We start from the raw sequence: 21,884 nt of genomic DNA, 5'->3' as shown, positions 1-21,884 counted from the left end.
GGTCCAGGGACCTGCAGAGGGCCTCTGACAGAGGTGGAGGAGGTCTCAGTGGCATTAAGGAAGCTTCTGTCATCATGGTGAGAGATTTCAGTCTCAAACTTTATCAGATGTTTAAGTTGTTAAGTTTATACAACCTCTGATTTAAGAACTGATGTGCTTTAGTTTTAAACCTGCATTTCCTCTGATGGCCAGTAGGGGGAGCTCTAATGTCTGCAATGTGAAGTCAAGTTTGATAGAAGTCTGCAAAAAGATGACCAAAAACATCTAGTCATTGCATTTAGAGTTGAATTAAGGATCTGCTCTGTGGTCCAAATATTGCCAAGTGAGGTCCCAAAAACAAAATGGCAACGGCGCTTCAAAAATATGACGTCTCAGTTTAAGTTAACTCCTTATTGTCTTCGGTTTAATGCCGTTTAAAGGAAGTATGAACGGGGTGCTGGTGGCCTAGCGGTCTAAGCGCCCCACATATAGAGGCTATAGTCCTCGTCGCAGGGGTTGCCGGTTCGATTCCCGGCTGGTCGACCATTTCCTGCATGTCTTCCCCCCTCTCTGCTCCCCATATTTCCTGTCTCTCTTCACTATCCTATCAAATAAAGGCAAAAAGCCCAAAAAATATAACTTTAAAGGAAGTATGAACAAACATGGAAATTACATCAAATTCTTCATTTTCACACGTTTACATTTTGCATTTTTGACATTTTTTCTCATCACGGCGACCTCTGATTTGTTGGATATTTCAACAAAGTGAAAATCAAATTTAAAATTAAAGCCTCATGCAGCGATGAAAGCATCCCTGCACACCTGTTGCAGCTGCCTGTGTGCTGCAGTAAGATACACAATCAACATGACCTTCATTTTTCACATTCAAAGCTAGGTGCTGCTCTTCCTGTTGGGTTTAGGATGAGGGTGCAAGAGGAGTTTTTGTAGGTCCTGATACCATAAATATGCATATGCAATTTTGTGCATGCAGCACAAAAAAAAGACTATATGGGGAGGGGTTTTTGAAAAATTTAGGGGGCCCTATGGAGCATATATCAAGAATTGTATGGCCACGTTGAGGCATGCAAATATGGGATTATGTGCAGACTAGATAGAAAGAAAGATGAAAGAATAATAATACTCTTTAAGGTTCCAAAGGGGCCTCGCCGCCAAGATTTAGCAAGAGAAGGCGATGAGTTCAGGCTGCAAGGGTTAACTTTTAACTGTAATGCAATAACGGCCAAAATGAACGTGTTACTTTGTTTCAATCAAGTGCTTTTTTGTCCCTTCCAGCACACCGTAGTTGAGCTGCTGCAGTGTCTTCATGCTTCCTCCTGATGGAAAATAACACCACTGCTAAAAGTTATCTGCACTTTGTGTCAAACTGGATTCAAATATCAGGAAGAAGTAAGGAAGAGCTAAGCTACAGGAGAAGCTAACCAGTCTGATGTTAGCGGGCGACCACATCACTAAAGCTGACAGAGCGATATTAAGGAGAGAGAATCAGCACAGAGCTGAGGTTGAATCAAAGAGGTTAACTACAGCACAACACAATGCACAGATTATTTTCTTTGCAAACATCTCCAGATTAAAAAGAAAGAATCGTGATTCTGCTCAAAAGTTTATTTCAGTTTTTCTTCAAACAGCAGAGCAGCCGTCTGTCTCTGCACACGCTGGTTAGTAAAAAAAACAAACACAGATCTGAACATTCAAACGATATTGCATCAAAGTTTTTTTTTTTCTGTTTGCATCGAGAGTAAACATCAGAGACGACTGCAGCGACACGAGAGTTCATTCAGAACACAACGAGAGTCTGAAGATCCTTTCTCTCATCACGACGGAGTGGTTACCATGAAGACACTTCAAATAAAAAATACTGCTTCAGAAACAATCTCATGGACGGGGTCGACCCACAGGCCGGAGACTCCACTGCCTCAGACACACTTTGAGACTTTCTAACAGGGAGAGTGTAAACCTTCAGAGTGGTCAAGTTATAAAACATCATCGTAACAAGAAGACGAGTGAACGGCCACAGATTAAAGAACAAGGAAACTGTGACAGGCTTGGATCTGCTACATGTGGATTCACTTCAGCCTGTTGACATTTGGACGAAAGTGAACAAGTAGCCACAACAATATAAAGTTACTTGGCAGTTTGAAATTCAATCTCTGGATTAGAGCGTCAGATTAAACTCTTGCTCTTAATGTTTCAAGCTTCAGACAGATTAGAAATAATCTAGACTCTAGAATGACCGTAAAATCTGGAGTATGAGAAGCACTTTTAATACTTTCTGGTCCGTCTCAGCACCAGATCTGATACTTTCTATTCTAGTCAATGTGTTAACTTCCACTGGATCCGCCCGATCAGATCCACAAGACTTCTATTTGTGCCGGATCCCGGAGCACGACGCATCAATCTCAACAGAGCAGATGGAGCGGGACAGGAAGTCAGGTTTCACCAAAATAAAATGAAAACATCCGGTTAATTTTCAGAATAAAACACTCTGTGTTATCACCAGATCGTATTTCACTTAACTACAACAACAAACCAAAGTCATGATGAGCGGAGCCAGGCCTGGAGTCAACAGGTCAGAGGTTTTCAGAGGACCAGATGAGGAGAGGAGGAGGAGGAGGAGAATCCTTGATTCAGGGATTACAGAAGGGGAAACCTCGGTCACATGACTCCAGCTGTCCGGAGGTCCTGCTCTGATTAAGTGGAAGTCCAGGTGTTACTCTGGCTGATGCTCATTAAAGAGTTATCACCATGCAATACCAGGAACTGCTCTGCAGCATGTACAGTATAAAGGTTATTTTGGGGAGCACTCATTTAATATTCAACTCAGGAATGGTAGGACAGTAAGGAAGTGACTGTTTGCATGCATGCATCTTTTACAGTTTTTAACAACATATGAAAAACCTCTAAGAATCAGGTTGGTCCTATAAGCTGTTCCCAGGCCTGGAGTCAACAGGTCAGAGGTTTTCAGAGGACCAGAAAGACAACATGGATGAGGAGAGGAGGAGGAGGAGAATCCTTGATTCAGGGATTACTAAGGGGGAAAACCTCGGTCACATGACTCCAGCTGTCTGGAGGTCCTGGTGGAAGTCCAATGTTATGGTGCCATTTTTTCTTATTAAAATTATATATTTGGGGCTTTTTGCAGCTTTATTAGAGAGGGGAGGATGGTGGATGGAGCTGGAAACAGGGAGAGAGTGGGGGAGTGACATGTGGGAAAAGGGTTGCAGGCTGGAATCGAACCCATGGGCGCACAATTTAGCCATCAGGCCAAATCTGCGCCCATGGTGCCCATGGTGCCCATTTTTGACTTATTTCTCCCTCATCAAGTCAAAGAAAACATTATTTAGTGTAATTCAACAAGTGACCACCAGGGGGAGTTAGTGTGAGTCTGCAAATCGTCTCTGGCTGTGGATCTGACTGAGCTTAACGACCGTATGAGAAGCTTGCATGGTGGCGTTAACAGATGTTTCTAGAAGGAGCTGCACATCTGCACAGAAACTGCACATTGCTGATGGTGACAGAAGTCTTGACCCGGTGTGACTCATACTCCAGATTTGACGGTACTTGTTCGTCCTAACGTTCGTGTAACCGGCCTGTGGGACCGCCCCTTCAGAAGGTGCATCCTTTAAACCTCCTGCCTCGAACACACCTCACCTTCATGCCAACAAATACTGCATAGATAACAAAGACATACTAAGGTGTGAAATATAATATCAAAGAATTAAATACCTCTACACAGACAGTGGTTTTAAAAGTGTTTGAAAGTTGTGCTGGTGCACGTTGACCACGTGCGTGATTGTAACCACGTTTTTAAAATAAGTGTGTGCATAAAACATAAATACTAACATTTCTTCTTTTACACAGAAACAGACACAAACAGGAACATTTGACCTTCATCCAGAGACATGGTGATGTTTGTAATGGAACTAAATGAGATTAAATATAAAGGTGTTTTTGTAGTGTGAGGTTTCTGCATCGTGATTAATCCTCAGACTTCCTATCATCAAACATCGTCTTACTTCATGTTGGAGTGACTTACAGAAACAGCTGCTGAGACGAGTCCTGTCTGCATCCTTCAGTCCTTTAACTCGACTACACCAGTGAGTCAGACGTTTGAGACGTTTGAGACGTGTGAGGCTGAGAACATGAGGAACATTGTGACTCAGATTAGAGGTGTTGTCCTAAGTGCTAAAGTTAACCTGGACGTGTTTTTAAAGGTACGTTTGGTTTTTTTTTAAGTTATATTTTTGGCCTTTTGCCTTTATTTGAGAGGACAGCTGAAGAGAGACAGGAAATGTGGGGAGCAGAGAGTGGGGGACGACATGCAGGAAATGGTTGACCGGCCGGGAATCGAACCAGCAACCCCTGCGACAAGGACTATAGCCTCTGTATGTGGGGCGCTTAGACCGCTAGACCACCAGCGCCCCGGTACGTTTGATTTTAACGTGAAGAAGGGATGATGAGTCAAACTTTATGACGCCTCTCTGTGGAAAAGGAGTCTCACTCTCTCTGCAATGAACAGTAAATAAATAAACAGCTTGTTTACTGAGCTTCTTGTAATCAGCTGATCTGACTCCATCCAAATAAAATGCTAAAATTAGAGCACAGTCAACTTTTCCCTCGCTGTGGTTTTTCACTTGGTGGACGTATAAAACTCCTGCAGCAGGAACAGCTTCAGCTGACCGTCACGCTCTTGATTTTATCCCTTCATTACTATCATATGTGTAGAAACATTAATGAAGCATCAGTTCCCATCACTGTCTGCTCTACCTCAAAGTCTGATTCACAAAGCTTCAGATATTCAGGCTGAAACACGCCGTTAAAAGCTGCAGGTCCGCTCCAACTCTCACCTCTTTTAAAGGTGACATATCATGCAAAATTGACTTTTTAATGGTTCTCTACCTGAAATATGTTTCCCTGGCATGTCTACAAACCCCCCGAGAATGAAAAAAATCCATTCTGCCCCTGTTCTGATTTCTCCACCTTTCTGTAAATGTGTGCTGAAACCAGCCGTTTCAGACTTCCGTGTTTTTGTTACGTAACAACAATATCCGGTCTGTAACAGGAAGTCAGAGCTCGGAGCTTGTTCAGCCCATAGACTGTATAAAATACAACTCAACCCCTCCTCCGTTTTTCATTCCCTGCACACATGTGTGCTAACAAGGAGCTTAGGAGGGAGGCATGCTAGTTGTAGGCTGTCTTAATAAACACAAAGGTCGCTTTGACTCCCCACGTCTGCAGATTTGAAGATCTAGTGGATGATTTTTATTTGTCATGGATAAGTGCTAGCGCTAATTAGCATAGCCACATAGCTACATGTTCATAGCTGTAGCTGTAGCTGTATACCAAGACACACGTCGACATACTGACAAATAAAACGACAAGAAACACTAAATCTGTGACCAATCCTTCATAAAAGGTCCTGCTGCCTTTCTGGCAGAGGTCGGTTTTACTCCCCACGTCTGCAGATTTGAAGATCTAGTGGATGATTTTTATTTATCATGGATAAGTGCTAGCGCTAGTTAGCATAGCCACATAGCTACATGTTCGTAGCTGTGTACCAAGACACACGTCTACATACTGATAAATAAAACAACAAGAAACACTAAATCTGTGACCAATGGTTCAGAAAGGTCCTGCAGCAGGCGCCTCTCCGTCAGGATCAGATTCAGAGGGTTGAAGTAACGCGGGTCTCTGAGCAGCCGTGTATATTCAGCCAACATGTAAACATTAGATCAACGTGCTGGAGAGCCGAGGCACATCCACTTCCGGAGGGGGCGTGGTCAGAGGGAAAACAGAGTGTTCTGATGAGGAATGAAGAAGAGGACTTTTCAGGCAGACCAGAATCTGATTTCAAAGTGTTTTTTTGAGCATAAACTTTAAAGACATGTTTTGGGGACCTCTTAGACCAATATATGTTGATGAAAAAAGCGTGATATGTCCCCTTTAAATAAAAGACTGAGTCTGTTTTTATTTGCCACTGCCTTCCTATGTTAGCTCATTTTAGCTCATGTTAAAAATAAAATTAAGATTTGCATTTGAAGTATTTCTAATGTTCCTTTTCTTTTCTGTTTTATCATATTTGTCATTTTAATTATGTTTTTTTATGCCTGTCTGAATGTTTCCAATGCTTTTAATGTTTTAATGTAAAGCACATTGAGTTGCCCTCATGTATGAAATGCTCTATACAAATAAAGCTGCCTTGCCTTGCCTTGCCATAAAGAGTCAGAGCTCCGTGCAGTCTGCTCTTGTTTTGCGTCTGAGTGAGGAGACGAGCTGTTAGCATCTCCACTCTCTGCGAGTGATCGGCATTTCAAGCCAAAATACTATCTGATAATCTTTGGCATCTATTCCATGATTGTTCTAATAATCACACGTTTCAGAGACACACTCAGTCTCTGGAAATCTGTGTGTCGTAGTGTGAGACTCAGAAACAGAGAAAATAGACTATAGTGCATGTTTTCTTCTTCTTCTGCTAATTAATGCAGTTTGCATTCTTCTTCTTCTGTTACTGCAAAACAGCTTTAAGGCGCTCTATCGCCACCGTCTGGTGGGAACACTGTATTACAACCAGGCACCGTAAAAACGATGAAACATTGTACTTTTAAAAGGAGAAAATATTCAAATTAACTCTTTGATTTTTACATGTGTGCGCTCTCATCCTGACAGACCTCAGATCTGTTCTCTGTGTTTTTAGGTGAATTCATGGCACAGGAAATACAGCTTCCACCATCTATAACACTTCCTCTCTGGAGTGGACCAGCAAGAGCAGCTCGATCAAACTGAATGAGGATGTTAGCTTCAAGGTTTGTGAAGAAGAGTTGTTTTTGCAATGACGTTAAATTGAATTAAAGTGGAGCCAATTAACTTTATTTAACCATTCCTGTCTTCTGTTTTTAAGAAGTCTTGCATGAGTTTGGCGGGTGCATTATTCGTGCAAACCTTTGGATAATCAGGTCGTGAGGTTCTGTTGCTATCATTAACTGAACCCCTGACTAAGTTTGTATGGTTTCATTCCCTGTCATGATATTGTTACTCATTGTTTTCAGGGTTAAATTAACCCACTTATAAGTGCTGTCCATCTATTTGTCTTAGATAATGATGCTTCTAATAATGCTGATGTGGAGTAGTTTTAAAAAATGCAGAAGGGGGTCCTTACAAAGCCGGGTTTTGATCCTGGAGCCAGGTCACTCGTGGTGGAGTTTGTGCCTCAGCTATGTTTATCTTATCCTGTATTTATTTGCATTTTAGACTTTCTTTAATGTGGATTTAAGGACATTTTGGACCGAGATTTCACGGCTACCATGAAACTAAGAAGTGCTAAAATCTGAAACTAATCATCAACCTTCCTCATGTTCTCTGCCTCCTCGTCTCCCTCTTCGTCTCTGCCGGTCGGTTTTGTGCTCTCTGGCCTCAGCAGGCACCGGTTGGTCGCTTTGCTTTGTTGCTTAAACGTTACTGGTTCTGCTCTTGCCTTTAGCTCCGCCCCCCGGGCTGCCTTTACTCTCTGACTTCCTGCCGGGTGAGTTCTGACAGGCGGGCGGTTTCACGGCGGCGCCGGACTGAGCCCCGCTGTTGTTGTTGTGATTTGTATTCCCGCTCAGCGTCTCCATGATGGAGCGAAACGCCCCGAACGAGCGCTTGCTCTCAGAGCTTCCTGCTGAAGTCCTCTCCTTCCCATGATGCACTTTGGTCTGCTCTGCCTCCTGATTGGAGCTCTTGTGCACCTGCTCGTCGAAGGTGACCCTCAGTTTCAGGTTCTGAGAAGTCTTCCTGCGAGACGATGGCGACTTCAGGGCGCTCTTGGGACTCGTGGCGACTTTCTGACCGTTGGCGTCGTGGAGCTCGGAGGAAGCGTCCGCCGTTTTGGCGTCTGCGGCCTCGGGGTCGCTGGAGGTCGGGGAGGGGTTGTAACCGATGCTGTCCACTGACTTTGACCCGCTGAGAGTAAACGCAATCTTCTTCTCAGCTGTGGCGGCGGACGCAGAGGAAGGGAGGTGCTGCTTCATCAGGTTCCCGTGGTTGGACGCAAGCTCCTCCTCCGCGATCGGCAGGTGAGACGGGCGATCGGGCCGCGGGGCGTTCGAGGCTCCTTGAGTTTTACCTTCCTCTGGTGGGTAACCGTCTGTGTCTGACTCGCTCAGAGAGCGCTGCATGATCTGTTTGAGTCTGGCCAGTTTCAGCTCCCTCCTCTCCACCAGCCCCGGCCTGCGGGCTCCAGAGGCCCCGGGGGCGCAGGCGCCGTCCCTGCTGAGGCTGCCCGCAGGAGGCGGCCTCTCCCTGGGACACAGCGAGTCCGGCATGTCCTTCCCCAGCAGCTGTCGCAGCACCGAGTCTGGACCCGCCCCGGCCTGACGAACCATCCAATGACCTTCACCGGGAGTCCCCTCTGCTGTCAACAACATCTCAGGCCACGCCTCCACCGGGGGCTGATGGGAGCTGGAGTCCAGAGAGGGAGACAGGAATCATCTTTAACTTTGCTCTCACTATTTTAGAGAGTGTGTGATTGATTTAATGTTTAATACACTCTCACTGCTGCTTCTCTCTTATGCAGATACTGTGTCTGATTCTGCTGCTTCACACTGGATCAGAATAAATAAAGGATCCTTCTGGTGTTTAAAACCCACATCCTGTTTTATGACATACTTTTGGGTCTTGTTTACAAAAAGGTTTAAAGGTAGAAGAGTTTAGGAATCGCTCCCCTAGATTTCTTCAGCTTGCACACATGAAGCAGGCTGCAGACTTCTCTCTGTGCACATGTTCCCATCAGAGTAAATGTAGTAAAGGTTCTTGTTTGTGTCTCTGATGGACTCAGATTGTTGTTCTAAGAGTCTGACAGCGTTACAGAAAGGATCCCTGCAGAGAGAGACTACAAACAGCTCAGATACACGGCTGTTCTCTCAGTCTGGAACACTTGAGCACATGGGATAATGGCACATTTTAAAGTCTTGAGTGAGGGAAACCCTGACAGCTGCTTCAGGAGGTGAAATTCTCGTCTCTCATCTTTAAACTGCTGAAAACACTGAGATAACTTCCTCACTGCACCGCGGCTCAGAGCAGAGAGGGAGACCTTCTCTGAGGACCATAATACTTTGACTAACGCTGACCGTCCTGCTTTCCTGCACTGACACTCTGGAATATCTCTGCAGTCAATGTCTGAAACACTGACTTCTTTATTCAGGTGATAGCTCGTCTTCAAGCTTCACAAGATGTTCAAATATCTGCATCTCAAACTCACTAACATGACTGGAGTGTGTGTTACCTTGGGGATCTGGACGGTGTTCCCTCCGCCTTGCTGGGCTCCATCATCCTCTGCAGCTGCTTCTGCAGCACCATCCTGTCTGCAGCTTGCCTGCACGACGAACAAAGACACAAACAGGGTCAACATCCTGCAGGTCTGAGCGAAGACCGGTTCCTCCCCTCATCCCTGAACCGTCTTCAGAGGATGCAACACCTACACTCTGAGCATGTGCAGCTCCAGCGGGAAGGGGAACTTACTCGTTGAGCTGTTTGGTGAGTTTGACGACCTGCGAGGCCAACGACATGCAGGTTTCCACGACGACCAGGTATCGAGCGCAGGTGGTGTGTCCCTGCCGCTCGGCACTCTGGGAAGGCCGCTCCCCCTGCTGGTTCTGGACGGTGACGTTGGAGCCGTACTCCACCAGAGTCTGAAACACAGAGAGGGAGACCGTTAGCTCTCTCCTCAAAGTGCTGAAACTTGGCTCAGCGGAGTCTTTATCCGACACATATCAGTGACTATCAGGGCTTTGATTGCCGGCCTGGCTCGCCGACAGGAAGCAGACAAGACTGATAACATCCGCCCTTCTTACAGCCGAGTACACTACTTTACAGGAATACAAAAACACTCTGCTATGACTGAAGGGAAAGGAGCTAAAGGCTGGAAAATATACTTTATGATGAATTAAAGAACGGACAGAGAGAGGAGGGTTCTATATCCTACCTAGATCACAGCTTATGGGAATGTAGAGTAGTCCAAAGTTCCTGAGAGGATGTTCCTTTATGTAGCTCCTTTACTCCTTTACTAAAATTTTGCACTCTGATTTATCCAAGACATTACAAGGAAGAAGAAGTGAGCATGCACTGATACAGACGTGCCTCCTATAGGCTAAATGTTACAATGAATGTTGGTAAAAGATAAAGACCATGGACTGTGACGGGGTGTCGTCTTTGTATTGATTATATTATTTTGTCCACCGGTCATATCATTTAATGGAACTCATTTAAAACAACTCCAACCCGGTAGGTCTCAGCAGATGTGTGTCTAACATGAGTCTGGTCCTGCTGGAGGTTTCTGCCTGTTAAAGGAAGTTTGTCCTTGCCACTGTAACTTGCTAAATGCTGCAAAGTGCTCTGCTCATGGTGGATTAAGATGAGATCAGACTGAGTCCTGTCTGGAAGATGGGACTGGATCTGATCCGGTCTTTGTTAATAATAGAACATAGAGTACGGTCTAGACTGGCCCTGTTTAGAAAGAGTCTGAGGAGAAGGTTTGTTGGGATTTGGCGCATTATAAATAAAGATTGAATAACCTCAATAACATAACCCTTACAAAAAGGGATGGCATTTGTAAAAAGCAGCATTGTGCTCTTCATTTTATCAAGGAAAATTAAGGTGTGGAAATCAAGAATTCTGGCTTTTTTTAACATCCTTGATACACTTCAAACTTTTTTCTTATTTGATGAGATACAAACAAATCATAAAGGTAGAAAAATAGAAAAACTGCAAACAAGAGAGAAACATCCTCTAAAAATGCTTCACATACCTGTATGCATGTAAGGTGTCCGTACTGAGCCGCTACGTGGACCGCTGTGTTCCCGTTCTGGTCCACCTCGTCCAGAGAGATCGCCTGTTCCTGCATGAACTGAAGCAACCACAGCAAGACCTTCTCCTGCAGAGAGACAGACAGAGAGAGACAGAGAGAGTTTTAACCTTTGCTGATCCAGGATTACTCCACACACTAACACACACAGCATGAGAGTGAAACAGGATAGTAGCTTGATGTGCGTCACATCATCAGTGAGGTTTAAGATCCCCTAGAGATCAAGACTTCTGCAAACGCCCCGATCCAGAAACATCTTTAATCGCTTAGGAGCAGAGAGTCCTGGAAGTTAGGATCCAGGTGAGTTTAAAAGAGCAGAAGTGTGTGTTTCAATGTGTGCGTGTGCGTGTGTGTGTGTGTGTGTGTGTGTGTGTCTGTGTGTGTTACCTGTCCATAGCGCCCGGCATAGTGGATCAGACTGGGATGCTCTCTGGTGCAGCTCAGCTCTGCGATGGCCTCCGTCTCACTCACCATCCACCTCACACACTCCAGGTGACCGTTCTGCAACACACACACACACACACACACACACACACACACACATTAATTTAACTGACATTCATTTTCTGCACAACGTTAAAATCTCTGCATCATGTTTGGAGACGTGCATTTTGTTCCAACATGTGCACAGATGTATAACCTCACGACTCACACACATATGTGCATACACACACACACACACACACACATATGCACACGCACACACACATGTCCAGGTGGCTGGAAATCTGCTGCTCCATTAATCTGAGTGAGTAAACATGCAGCTCGCTGATAAGAGCCAATCAGGACTCGGCGGCCAGCTTGTCTCAAGATAAACACACTTCCTGTCTGGCAGCCAATCAAGACACTCGTTTCCACGGCGAGGCGAGGCCGACAAAACAGGACTGTTCAGTATTTACAGCGTTCACTTTTCCTCTGATTCTGACCTCACTGACCAGCTGCCAACAGCCAATCAGAAGCCTGCTGACACACACATGTACTGACCTTGACTCCCAGGCCGGCGGGGGTGAGCTGCTGGTTGTTGCGCTCGTTGAGGCTGTCCTCCCCCATCAGAGAGGTGAGGTGCTGCAGACAGTCCGCGTGACCCTGACAGGCCGAGATGTGCAGCAGGTTGTTCCCGTCTTCGTCTCTGATCAGCTCCAGGTTATCAGCCGCCAGGTGAGGCTGCAGGAGGAAGAGGAGGAAGAGGAGGAGGAGGAGGTGAGATACAGAGGAAGAAGAAGGATAGAGCAAATAAAGGATGACGCTCCACTCACCAGCAGGGAGATCTGCCCCTCTCTGACGATGTTGATGATGTTCTGGTTCTTCTTCGTCTCCTCGTCCACCTCCCCTCCTCCTCCTCCTCCAAACCCCCTCGGCCCCCCGCTGCTCCCTCCACCTCCTGATCCAGGAGTCCAGGTTTTGGAAGCATCCTGCCTGTTCATGCTGGGCAGAGGGAACATCATCCCTGGACCTCCTGAGGACTCCCCGCCAGTCCTCTGGCTCTGAGAGTCTGGGTAGACTCGTGCGGACAGCAGCTTGTCTGGAAGTCATTTTCAAACATGGCGTCACACATTCACAGAGTTATCACAGAGGTCTAAAGCAGCTGAAGGTTTTCTTTGTACCTGCATCAGAGAAAGACGACAGAGACGAGGAGCAGCTGAGGAGTCCAGAGGGGAGCAGGTCGGACTGGTAGCCTCCTCCTGCAGGGGAGCGGTGCAGGTGGTGGAGGTCTGGATCCATGGACTTGGATTTCCTTAAGTCGGACCACTTCACCGGGGAGAGGACGCAATACTGCAGGACACAAGATCACAGCATGTGTTACCATCTTAGTTTATATAAACTGGACCATAACTCACAAAGTAAGCATCACACTGGAATGAGGAAGAGTTAAAGGTCTAAGTTTAGTTCAGGGGTAGATAATCTCCCCCCTAAAAAGCCCCTGCTAGGGGGGTAGTACTTTTCAAAGGTCCCGGGACTTTCAGGGGGCGGGGCCTGCCATGCTGAACGTGTCTGATTGGTAGATTAACCTCAGTGTTTTTATTCCTCACTCCGTCCACAATAACATCACACACATCTGTGATTCTCTTGACTTCTCTTTCTTTCATTAGTTTTTATTTGTTCTATCTTTTTTGTATGTGTGTGTACTTTTCAAAAGAAGAAGCTGTGATTCTCCGGGTCAACTTTTATGTCCATTTTTTTTTTTTCATTTTGTTTTTGCCAAATTTTTTCTTCAAAATTTTAATTTTTCAAAATAAAAAAAATAAAAAAAAAAAAAAAAATTTTGGGGGCAAAACATTTTTTGTCAAAATTTTTTTCAAAATTGTTTGGTCAATTTTCTTTTTCAAATCTTTTGTCAAATTTTTTTTTTTTGAATTTTTTTTTTGTCAAATTTATCTTAAAACCATTCACAGTCATTGTTTTTTCCATCTGTGATTCTCTTGATTTCTCTTTCTTTCATTAGTTTTTATTTGTTCTATCTTTTTTGTATGTGTGTGTACTTTTCAAAAGAAGAAGCTGTGATTCTCTTGATTTAGCAGCTTGTAACAGTAGTCTTCTCTCAGCCCACCGTGAATGCGTCTCTCCTCCCGGTGTTCCGGTTTTAAAAGTGACCCTGTAAACTGGAGACCTTCAGCTGAACGTGTCAGTGTTTGTGGAGTTTACACAGCTGTTGAAACACAGAGGGAGTTCCTGGGAATGCAAACTAGTTTAGTTTTTATTAAGATTTCAAAATATCCTCATCAGATATTTAATGATGGTCTAAAGACGTTTATGAGGGATGCATGCGGCTGAGAGTCTCCAGTTAACACGGTCGCTGTTTAAACCAAAACACCGGCCGATCTCTGCGATCACAGCTTTTTGAGTTCAAAAGGATTTTAAAGCCGTGTTTTTTTTGTCAACATTTTTTTTTGTCAATTTTTTTTTTTGTTAAAATTTTTTTTTCCAAGTTTTTTTGTAGTTTTTATTCTTCCATTTTTTTTTTTGTCAAAAAATTTTTTTGTCAAAAATTTTTTTTTCCAAGATTTTTTTTTCATTTTTTTTTTTTCCAAAATTTTTTTTAATTTTTTATTTTTCCAATTTTTTTTGTCAAATTTCTATCTTCGTCAAATTTTTTCTTTCTATTTTTTTCAAAAACCATTCACAGACAGATGTATTAAAATGTAATCAGTAATGTGTCTAAACGTCTGAACCATGCATACCTGCGTCTGTGAGCTGCTGCTGCCCAGACTCAGAGGCTCGTTGTGGGTTAAAGACGAGCTCTTCAGTGTCCCTCCTCTGGTCCTCTCCAGGGTTCCTCCTCCCAGGTTGCTTCCCGTCACAGAGCGCTTGTCGTGGGGGACGCGAGGCAGCGTGGACATCTGCTGGCTGGACTTGATATAAGGCACATCCAGAATCTCATCCATGTCCAGATCGTAGTGCTCCAGCTCTCCAAAGAGAGCCTGCGGGTTGTTCCCTCCAACGCCACCTCCACTGCCGCCGCTGCTGCCTCCACCGCCGCCGCCACCACCCAGGCTTTTCGGCTTCCCTCCCGGAGCATCAGAGGAGGCGTGAGTCTGCTTATCAGAGCCGGGGTCATCCTTGCTGCTCTCGCCCTGCTCCCCCAGTCCCAGACCCTGACTCTGGACTTTACCATCAGAGTCTGAGTCTGTGGTTTCTGGTTGGTGTTTGAGAGGAGAGACTCTCTTCACCGGTCTGAACTTACTGTGGACCTCAGCGAGACCCGTGGGTTTGATGCCCCCGCCGCTGTGGGAGGAAACGCCTCGACTCCAGTTGATGGCTGGAGCTGACGGAGGAGAGGAAGAGAGGAGAGGAAGAGAGGAGAGGAGGAGAGGACGGGGGAGATGATGTTCAGACGTAAAGTATAAAAACACAGATTCAGTAGACGGGACTTCTGACTCCATGGTTACCTGGTCTCTCCTCCGCCTGGCCATCGCTCCTCCTGGATAACTCAGGGATGCTTTTTAAAGACGTCACAGAATACTGCATGAAGAGAGACAGAAACAGAGAGCTGCAGATGTCAGAGGAGTTTAAACAGCAGCTGTGTACAGCAGTTATTTATAGGTATTAATTGCAGTAGCAGCTATGTTGCTGTAATTACTCACAGATTGTAACGTGAGGCAGTTTGAGGAGCTGTGCAGTCTCTTTAAATCATGCACAAAGTTTATCTACAGAAGTTTTGACTTGTTGTGTTTCTCTCATAGAGGTATCAGGATTTTGAACTTTGATACAAACTCAGTAATAATCAGAAGATATCGACACCACAGAGATGACAAACGAACACCTGAGCACCAAAGATGGTTGATTTTGTGATGTTTGAGTTTTTCAGATATTCGTATTTTATACATTTTACAGGCATCTGTTTTTGGGACTCATAAAGACACGATGAGCAGGGGACATCGCTGCCCTTCTCCTCTGCTTTCAGACATAAACATAGAGTGTCCATCTTTATGAGACACCAAAGAGACTAAAAGGCGTCAGTATTTGTCGACCTGTGAATGAGGAGAGCTAGTGATGTAGTGGTTGTGATGGAGGGCTGAGCAGAGACACACAGCATGCAGGAATCAAACAAACCTGGCTCTTTGGTTGTTTTTAAGAGCGTAACAAACATTAAACAGTCAGGAAGTACGTTTCTTTTTCACATATTTTCTCTTCTTTACCTTCATTATTCTCTCTCTCATTATTTTGCAGCAACTTTTGTTTAAAAGAAAATGACTTTCAGTGCTCTGCTAACAAAAAACAACAACGGTTGTAATGTTTTAAAGCATGTAGTATTAAAAAACATGACTCTCTGTGTGGTTTAAGGCCCTCACTGAGAATCCAGACCAGCTGTTTGTTTAAAGTATAGAGTTATGTGTCGCTCCCTCTCTGGATATTCAGTGAGAAGACGTTAGCGTGATTGTTTTTCACTGACCGCTGTATCATCGGAGAAGTCGATCTCATCCAGGTCCAGGTATTCAGGAGCTTCCATCTTCACACCACATCATCAGCTGCACGACCAGCTGCACAGACAAACACACAAACCAGGAGGTTAGTCACAAACTGCAAATGTCTGCAATGTTCATTAAAAAAAAAAACAAAGATGTGGAAAATATTCCAGTAAATGTTAACATTATATCTGTTAATACAGCTGCAGAGTTGTTGCAGGAAGGTGCCTTTAAAAGAAAATAATTTAATAATTAAATATAAATAATAATTATTTTTTTATTATTTATTTAATATTTAGTATTATTTATTATTACATATTGATATTTGATATTTCAATTCATTTAAATCTTTCTTTATTCTGCTTTTTTAACGTTTTTAATCTAAACAAATGTATTTAATAATTTAATATAAATTTTATAAAAATATAAATAATTTTAATTTACTATTATCATTATTATTAATCTAATATGTATCATTATTTATTTTGTATTAATTATATAATGAATTAATTTAATATTTTTATTTATTTATTTAAATCTTTCTTTATAGAAAATAATATAATTTAATATAAATGTAATATAAATATAAATCATTATTATTGTATTATTAGTGTTATTATTATTGTTAATTCAATATGTATCATTATTTGTAGTATTCTTATTTAATTCATTTAAATCTTTCTACATCTGTTTGAAGCTTTAAATCTCTAAAATAATTAGAATTGTGTAAATATAAAATATTGTATATTATAATTATTTATTAATATTATTGTTAATTAATTTAATATTTGAATTTCAATCATTGAAATCTTTCTTTCTACAGCTGTTTGAAGTTTCCATTCTTTAAAAGAATCTGTCTCTGCAATCACTTAGTTAAAATCTGAAACTTTAGTCCATAAAAACCTTCATTTGTCCTTTTTCTGCCGCATCAGATCCATGAATATGATGAAGACAAACACTGCAGGGTTCTGCTCTGATTTGATCAGCAGGAATAAATCACAGGAAGTGTCTGCAGGAAGCTGAGAACAGTCGAGTTGAAAAACGCTGTAACGTGTTTCTTTGTGTGACAAAGAGAAGCTGTGAGATCGACTCCTCTGACGTCCGTTTTTAAAGGAGCAGTACGTCACCGTGCGGCGCTCGAAGGGTCGCTGTGAAATGTGTCGTTAGAAGAACATCAAATCCTCGGTAATACCGGAGGTTTCAAACGGAGTAAAGCCCAAAGTGTCAACTCCACAAAGCTCCTGAGCTTCTCTGATCAAAGGAAACAAACAGCAGGATTACCAGGACTAATCAGAGAGCAGCGTGACTCTCAGGGAGCGCTGAGATTTAAAGACGCAGGCGGCGCACAAACTGAAGCTGAGGAACCAACTCACCGGAGAAATGTGAGGAACATTACAGAGAGTGAGGTCACTGACCTTTACCTGCTCCTTCCCAAAACATTCAGAGCTCCCTCTGGTGGCTGCCGGATGCATCAGAGTAACTAAAATCTCTAAAAGTAGTATGGGAGGTAGAGCCTTCAGTTATCAGGTCCCTCTCCTTTGGAATCATCTACCAGTCAGGGTACGGGAGGCAGACACCCTCTCTACTTTTAAGAGTAGGCTTCAAACTTTCCTTTTTGATAAAGCTTATAGTTAGAGCTGGATCAGGCTTGGACCAGGTCTTAGTTATGCTGCTATAGGCTTAGACTGACACACTGGGATCCTGTCTTTCCCTCTCTCTCCTCTCTCTGCCTGTCTCTCACTTTAACTCTTCCTGTCCCATTAAAGTTACTAACCATAGACCTTTCTGGAGTCCCTGAGCTCCCTTGTCTCGTAGGTTCCTCTGGATCTCTGCTGTAGATTCCTTTTTTGGGGTCTGTTATTCATCCTTTCTTTCTTTCTTTCTTTCTTTCTTTCTTTCTTTCTTTCTTTCTTTCTTTCCTTTAATTCCTTCTTTCCTACTGTCCTTTTTTTCTCTCTCCTTTGTTTTCTTTTTTCTTTCTCTCTTTTATTCCTTGTCCCTGTCATTCCTTCTTTCTTTCTTCCTTTCTCTCTCTATCTCTCCCTTTCCTTATTTATCTATTTCTTTCACTCCATCTTTCTTACTTTCTGTCCTTCTTTCTTTCTTTCTTTTTTGCTTTCAGTCCTTCTCTCTGTCTTCACTTCTCTCTCTTCTTCTGTCTTCCTTTTTCCCTTTCTTTCTTTCTTTCTTTCTTTCTCTCTTTATTCTTTCCATGTTTCTTCATCCTTTATGTCTCATTTCCTCACCCGTCCTTTCCTTCTGTCTTTCCTTCCCCATTTCTTCTCCTCTTTTTCTTTCTTCTGGTCTCCCTCTCTTCTCTCTTTTCTTAGACCTTTCTGAAGTCCCTGAGCTCCCTTGTCTCGTAGGTTCCTCTGGATCTCTGCCGTAGATTCCTTTTTTGGGGTCTGTTATTCATCCTTTCTTTCTTTCTTTCCTTTCATTCACTTTTCCTTTAATTCCTTCTTTCCTGCTGTCCTTTTTTTTCTCTCTCCTTTGTTTCTTTTCTTCTTTCTCTCTTTCATTCCCTTTTCCTTTCACTCCTTCATTCCTGCTTTCCTTCTTCCTTTCTTTTTCCTTTCTTCTTCTTTATTTCATTCCATTGTTTTTGCTTTCATCCCTTCCTTCTTTATTTCTCTCTTTGATTCCTTTTTCCTTTCATTCCTTCTTTCCTGCTGTCCTTCTTTCTTTCATTCTTTCTTCCGTTCTCTCTCTCTATTTCCCTCTCCCTCTTTCATTCCTTCTTTCTTTCTTTCTTTCTTTCTTTCTTTCCTTCCTTACTTTCTCTCTTTGTTCTTTCCATGTTTCTTCATCCTTTATGTCTCCTTTCCTCATCCTGTCCTTTCCTTCTATCCTTTCCTTCCCCATTTCTTCTCCTCTTTTTCTCTCTTCTGGTCTCCCTCTCTTCTCTCTTTTCTTAGACCTTTCTGGAGTCCCTGAGCTCCCTTGTCTCGTAGGTTCCTCTGGATCTCTGCTGCTGTGGACGTGGTCCAGACTCCAGCTGCTACAACTACTACTATCCGTCTCCCCACTATCATCTCTCTCTCTCTTCATCTCCCTCTATCCCTCTCTCCAACACGGTCTCAGCAGATGTGTGTCTAACATGAGTCTGGTCCTGCTGGAGGTTTCTGCCTGTTAAAGGAAGTTTGTCCTTGCCACTGTAACTTGCTAAATGCTGCAAAGCTTTGCACCGTCACATGGTCAGATGGTCAGATCATCAGATGGTCAGATGGTCAGATGGTCAGACGGTCAGACGGTCAGATATGAGGCGGTAACGATGTGTAAAGTTTGGATTAGGATCCTTTGAATGTCTCCTTCAGTTTCCTCCTCATGAAACAAGCTGCTTTGTCTCAAACTGCAGCTGTAACCACTACCGCCCTGCTGGCTATGTTCTTCTTATCTTCTTCCAGTAAACTCCTCTCTTAGTTTGGACTGGTTCCAGCTCTGTTGAGTAACTGAATCTTAAAGTGTTTAAAAGTGAGAGCGCACGAAGAGTTAACCCTGAGGGACGGAGGTGTTTAACCGGCGTGTTCAGAATAACTCTCCTGCTTCGTTTAGAGGTGTTAATGTTTGTTTTCTGGCTGTATGGAAACATTTTCCTGCTTCCTGTTCATTAAATAAAGAAAACAAAGAGGTGTCTTCATGTTTAGAAACAAACACCTTCCTCTCCATGACTACACCACGCTCAGAGAGCAGCAAACTGTGCAGCTTTCATGTGCACGAGCAGCTGTTCTCAGAGCGTGTGGGAGTGACCGCGGAGCCGAGCCGGTCCAAATAAAACCTCTGATTGCAGCTTTGAGAAAGAGTCGAGCCGAACATCCTTGATAACAACTGTTGAGGCCTGAAAGCAGAGATCAAAAATAAGACTGCATCAGAGGAGGAGGAGGAGGAGGAGGAAGAGGAGGAGGAGGAGGAGGAGGAGGAGGAGGAGGAGGAGGAGGAGGAGGAGGAGGACGTCTGCTTTCTGTGTTTACACGAACAGCTGACGAGTCCGAAGACTTCCAGGCGGGCGAGACACGAAAACAATCAGAGAGTTTTTTGGAGAAGAGTCAGAAAAGGAGGACGGGAGTTTTCAGAGAGATTGGATGACTCTCTCTGTGTGAGTTAGATCAGATCACATTTCTGTCTGAGGTCAGGTGAGACCGCCGGAGTCAGACAGAGGAGAGGGAACTCTGCAGGGTCAGGAGGCGTTCGAGGGACCGGGTAAAAATAGGAATCTGAAAAGTAGCAGCCGTTCAGGTTTCTGGAGTCCGGACCTCACGGTGGAGTTTGTAGGTTTGAGATCCGTCCAGACTCTCAGAGCTGACTCACTCAAAGGATTCTCTCCATCAAAGATCAAATAAGAAAAACAACTTTATCTAATTCACTGTTCTTCTTCTAGTTTTCAGACTGAATCACATGGAGGACCTTCTTATCATTTTTGTTCTATTTCCTTTAATCCATTTGTGGGTTTGAGCCGTTTTACATAGTTACATTTTTTTGTATTATTTCATTTCTTTTAATATTGTTGTATTTATTTATTTTAATGTTTCATTTTGGGATTATTTAATTTTTTTAAAATTGTTTCATTTATTTCAATATTTTTTCTTTTCTTTTTTGAATTGTTAAATGTTTTAACATTGTTTCATTTCTTTAATATTTTGTCTTTAATTTTTACATTATTTCATTTTTTAAAACATTGTTGTATTTATTTTTTGCATTACTTCATTTTTTTAAATTGATGTATTTCTTTAACATTTCAATTTCAACATTGTTGAATTTTTTTTTAACATTATTAGATTTTTAACAATAAAACAACATTGTTTTAACAATTTCTATTTTTTTTTAACATTGTTGTATTTCTTTTTTTTTTTACATTATTTCCATGTTAAAGTAGTTCTATATAACTTTGTATTATTCCAGTTTTTAACCCTTTTATCTTGTTTTATTTCCTGTATTCCTCACATTTCTCTTTTATATTTTATTTTGCTATTTTTCTCATTTTTGGAGCACTTTGTAACCCTGTATTGATAAGAGTTATACACATACATGTCATTATTATTAATATCATTAACAGTGCCTTTATCAGCGCCACCGTATGGAATAATAAAGTAGTGTCATATAAGCATATTACTATTATTACTTACTGACATTATTAAAAACTTAAATTAGTGTCAACTATTAATTATTAAAGCATTCCACTACATTAACAATTAATTCAATTCATATAAACTGACTGTTTACATTCTTCACATCATGATGTAAATCAGTAAGAGTCACATACTGTATCTTTAATTTATCATTACTTTAAACAGCTTCAAACTGAAAGCATGAAGTCTCTTTAAACTTGAAGTGCAGTTATTATTATATGTATTATTAACCTTATAATTAAAGGGTGAGTGTATTTTGCTTAATATCCATGTAGAATAAATATATTTTATGACAGTTAAGTTAAAAAAAACACCCTCAAGCTCCTGAAGGTGAACTCAAACATCATCTGAGAGATACAATCTGTGACTCAGTCTTCATTTTCTTATAAAATCAGAGACTTTGATGCTGTTAGATCAGAAATAACAGCTTAGAGACTCCAATCCACTAATACAGAGAAACCTGGAACAGATAAAAACCTGGTTCAGGTCTTAGAGGGGTCAGTTTATCCTCCTCTTATTCACTACAGCTGATTTAATCCAGTTCAGAATCAGGAGGCTAATTAGCTAACACCAAGCTAGCTGGCTAATGAGCATCCACACAGGCTAATGTGGAAGCTAACAGGCTAACATGCTAATATGCTAACAGGCTAACAGGCAGGAAAATGGGGTCAGGCAGAAAGCCCAGGTAAAGTGAGCCCGGTTACCGAGTTCTGTCTCCGGTTCCCCGGTCCCGTACCTTGTCAGAGTCCGCAGCCGGGCAGAGAGCGCTGTCTCCGGGGAGGACACAGCTAGCCGAGCCGCTAGCTGGAGGATCCTCAGATCCAGCTGTTTTTCTCTTCTGTCGCCTCTCTGTCTCTGAAGCACAAAGACTCTGACAGATGGGCAGCACAGAGAGGGGGGAGAGAGGAGGGCTCACTCTGGACACATCTCACAGCACCAACGAGGAAGAGATGGAGGAAGGTATGGAAGCCCCAAAGTGACAATTCAATACATTTAATTTAAGATGTGTTCCTGTGATAA

At 42.8% G+C, this 21,884-nt stretch overlaps 1 protein-coding gene across 2 annotated transcripts; it reads right to left on the bottom strand.

The window, feature by feature from the left end:
• Window positions 1-1,587: 1,587 nt before the first annotated feature.
• On the bottom strand, window positions 1,588-21,879 carry sncaip (synuclein, alpha interacting protein). 2 transcript variants are annotated; one of them, XM_034692921.1, is made up of 12 exons: window positions 21,601-21,879; window positions 15,726-15,813; window positions 14,722-14,794; window positions 14,014-14,597; window positions 12,439-12,607; window positions 12,091-12,356; window positions 11,819-11,998; window positions 11,222-11,335; window positions 10,778-10,903; window positions 9,493-9,662; window positions 9,257-9,346; window positions 1,588-8,433 (listed from the first exon to the last, which is right to left on the bottom strand). In XM_034692921.1, exons 2-12 carry the CDS (start codon window positions 15,780-15,782, stop codon window positions 7,443-7,445), a joined length of 2,820 nt encoding a protein of 939 aa, XP_034548812.1. In that variant the 5' UTR covers window positions 15,783-15,813; window positions 21,601-21,879; the 3' UTR covers window positions 1,588-7,442. The 2 variants fall into 2 exon arrangements, with proteins under 2 accessions (XP_034548812.1, XP_034548814.1); XM_034692923.1 differs by having other exon boundaries at window positions 6,849-8,433; window positions 21,569-21,879.
• Between the last annotated feature and the right edge of the window lie 5 nt (window positions 21,880-21,884).

The sequence above is a fragment of the Notolabrus celidotus genome, chromosome 9 (assembly GCF_009762535.1).
Source record: "Notolabrus celidotus isolate fNotCel1 chromosome 9, fNotCel1.pri, whole genome shotgun sequence".
NCBI classification, from domain to species: Eukaryota; Metazoa; Chordata; class Actinopteri; order Labriformes; family Labridae; genus Notolabrus; species Notolabrus celidotus.
Note: the sequence above shows the minus strand (reverse complement) of the source record. Positions and strands in the feature narration are given on the sequence as shown.

Bases quoted from the DNA above. Each gene is read 5' to 3' on its own strand.
- sncaip (XM_034692921.1), bottom strand. From the start codon at position 15,782: ATGGAAGCTCCTGAATACCTGGACCTGGATGAGATCGACTTCTCCGAT. The intron at 10,904-11,221 runs GTAACACACACA...GTCTCTCTGCAG, and splicing joins ATGCCGGGCGCTATGGACAG to GAGAAGGTCTTGCTGTGGTT. The intron at 8,434-9,256 runs GTAACACACACT...TCTGGACTCCAG, and splicing joins ACACCGTCCAGATCCCCAAG to CTCCCATCAGCCCCCGGTGG.